The sequence below is a fragment of the Eimeria mitis genome, genomic scaffold (genome assembly GCF_000499745.2).
Source record: "Eimeria mitis Houghton genomic scaffold, Emh_scaff622, whole genome shotgun sequence".
Lineage (NCBI taxonomy): Eukaryota > Apicomplexa > Conoidasida > Eucoccidiorida > Eimeriidae > Eimeria > Eimeria mitis.
In genome coordinates this window covers 4171-5961 of record NW_013574415.1, presented here as the reverse complement: position 1 = coordinate 5961, position 1791 = coordinate 4171, and the positions used below count along the sequence as shown (strand labels likewise).

Here is a 1791-nt window from a genome sequence, read left to right as displayed (position 1 = left end):
TGCTGCTGCTGCTGCTGCTGCTGCTGCTGCTGCTGCAGCTGCTGGTGGTGGTGGTGGTGGGGGGGGGTTTTGGTTGTTGTTGCTGATTTTGCTGCTGCTGCTGCTGCTGCTGTTGCTGTTCCTGCTGCACCAGTTGCTGCTTTCCTTACTGTTCTTCTTGCTGCTACTCTCTCTGCTGCTGCTGCTGCTGCTGCTGCTGCTGCTGCTGCTGCAGGTGCCTGTAGTACTTGAGCATGTGGGGGGTGCTGTCGAGCGCGTGGGGTGTACAGACACCTCCGAGTGTCTTTCGTTTCCTTTGCCGCTGCTGCATGCAACAAGTATAACTTCATTTGCAGCTGGGGGCCCCCAAAAAGAGGGTACTGCAGCAGGGGGCCCCCCAGGGGGCCCCCCTGCTGCAGCAGGGGGCCTCGCAACAGGAAGCAAAGCAGGTCCTTCTGCAACAGCAGCAGCAGCAACAGCAGCAGAAGCAGCAGGGGAAACTTCTCCTCCAACTGCAGCAGCAGCAGCAGCAGCAGGAACGGCAGCAGCAGCAGCAGGAGCAGCAGCAGCAGGGGGCCCCTCGTGGCAGCTAGTTTGCTCGCAGCTGTGTAGCGCCGCTGCGTTTGCTGTTGATATAGATGTACCCTTGCTGCTGGGGGCCCCGGGGGCCCCCCTCTTCAGAGCCAACTGTCAGTTCTGCCTGGTAAACCCTAAACCCTAAACCCTAAACCCTAAACCCTAATGGAGGGGATGCAGGCATAAAGAAACCCTGAGGGGGGCCCCCCTGTAGAGAAAGCTCTTGCAGGGGGGCCCCCAATTAAGTACCCTGGGGGCCCCCAGGGTACTTTTATAAATTTATGCGGAGACAAAAGAGATATAGAGATTCACTGCCAGCTGCTCTTATTCTTGCTGCTGCTGCTGCTGCTGTCACTGTTGCTGTTGCTGCTGCTGTTACTGCTGCTGCTGCTGCTGCTGCTGTTGCTGTTCCTGCTGCTGCTGCTGCTCCTGCTGTGGCCGTCTATGCTGCTACTGCTGTTGCGGTTCCTGCTGCTGCTGTTGCTCTTATTGCTGCTGCTGCACCTGCTGTTGCTGCTGCTGCTGCTGCTGCTGCTGCTGCTGCTGCTGCAGGTCTACTTGAACGGGTGGCCGCATGTATTTCTGTGTTCGATTCCCGGCGTCGGCATCCGCCCCGGAGAAATTTTAGTTTATCATAAATTTGCTGTTTGGGGGCAGCAGCAGCAGCAGCAGCAGCAGCAGCAGCAGCAGCAGCAGATAGCAGCAGCAAGGAGAGCTCTACGGGTACGACTTGCAGCAGCAATAGCTTCTCCTCTCCCCTCCCTCTTGAGCCGCCACAAACGCAGCAGCAGCAGCAGCAGCAGCAGCAGTTGCAACTGCAGCAGCAGCAGCAGCAGCAGCTGCTTCTGCTGCTGCTGCACAGCTTCTGAGGAGGATGAAGACACAGACGGGGGGCCCCCCTCGCCCAGTACCCTAACACAGCCTGGGGGGCCCCCCCTGCTGCTGCCTGCTGAGAGGGCCCGCAGCATCCAACAAATATATACACAGAGGGGCCCCCAGCGCTGCGATAGATGCGAGATATGCAAAAAAGATACCTGCAGCAGCTGTGCTGCTGCTGCTGCTGCTGCTGCTGCTGCTGCTGCTGCTGCTGCTGCAGGAAAAGCAGCGGCGCCAGCACCAAATGGAGGTGCAGCAGCAACAGCAACTGCAACAGCAAAAGCAGCAACACCAGCAGCAGAAACAGCAGCAGCAGCAGCAGAAGAATCAACAGAAACAGCAGCAGCAGCAGGAGCAGCA

General features: G+C 58.6%; 1 protein-coding gene across 1 annotated transcript in view; it reads right to left on the bottom strand.

The window, feature by feature from the left end:
• EMH_0018050 (uncharacterized protein) overlaps nt 1-329 on the bottom strand; it is a gene marked incomplete at both ends in the record, with an annotated part of 855 nt that extends 526 nt beyond the window's left edge. Inside the window, one exon of the mRNA XM_013501045.1 lies at nt 3-329. Coding sequence (XP_013356499.1) covers nt 3-329 — 327 coding nt within the window. The remainder of the gene's footprint in view (nt 1-2) is intronic.
• Nucleotides 330-1791: the final 1462 nt, after the last annotated feature.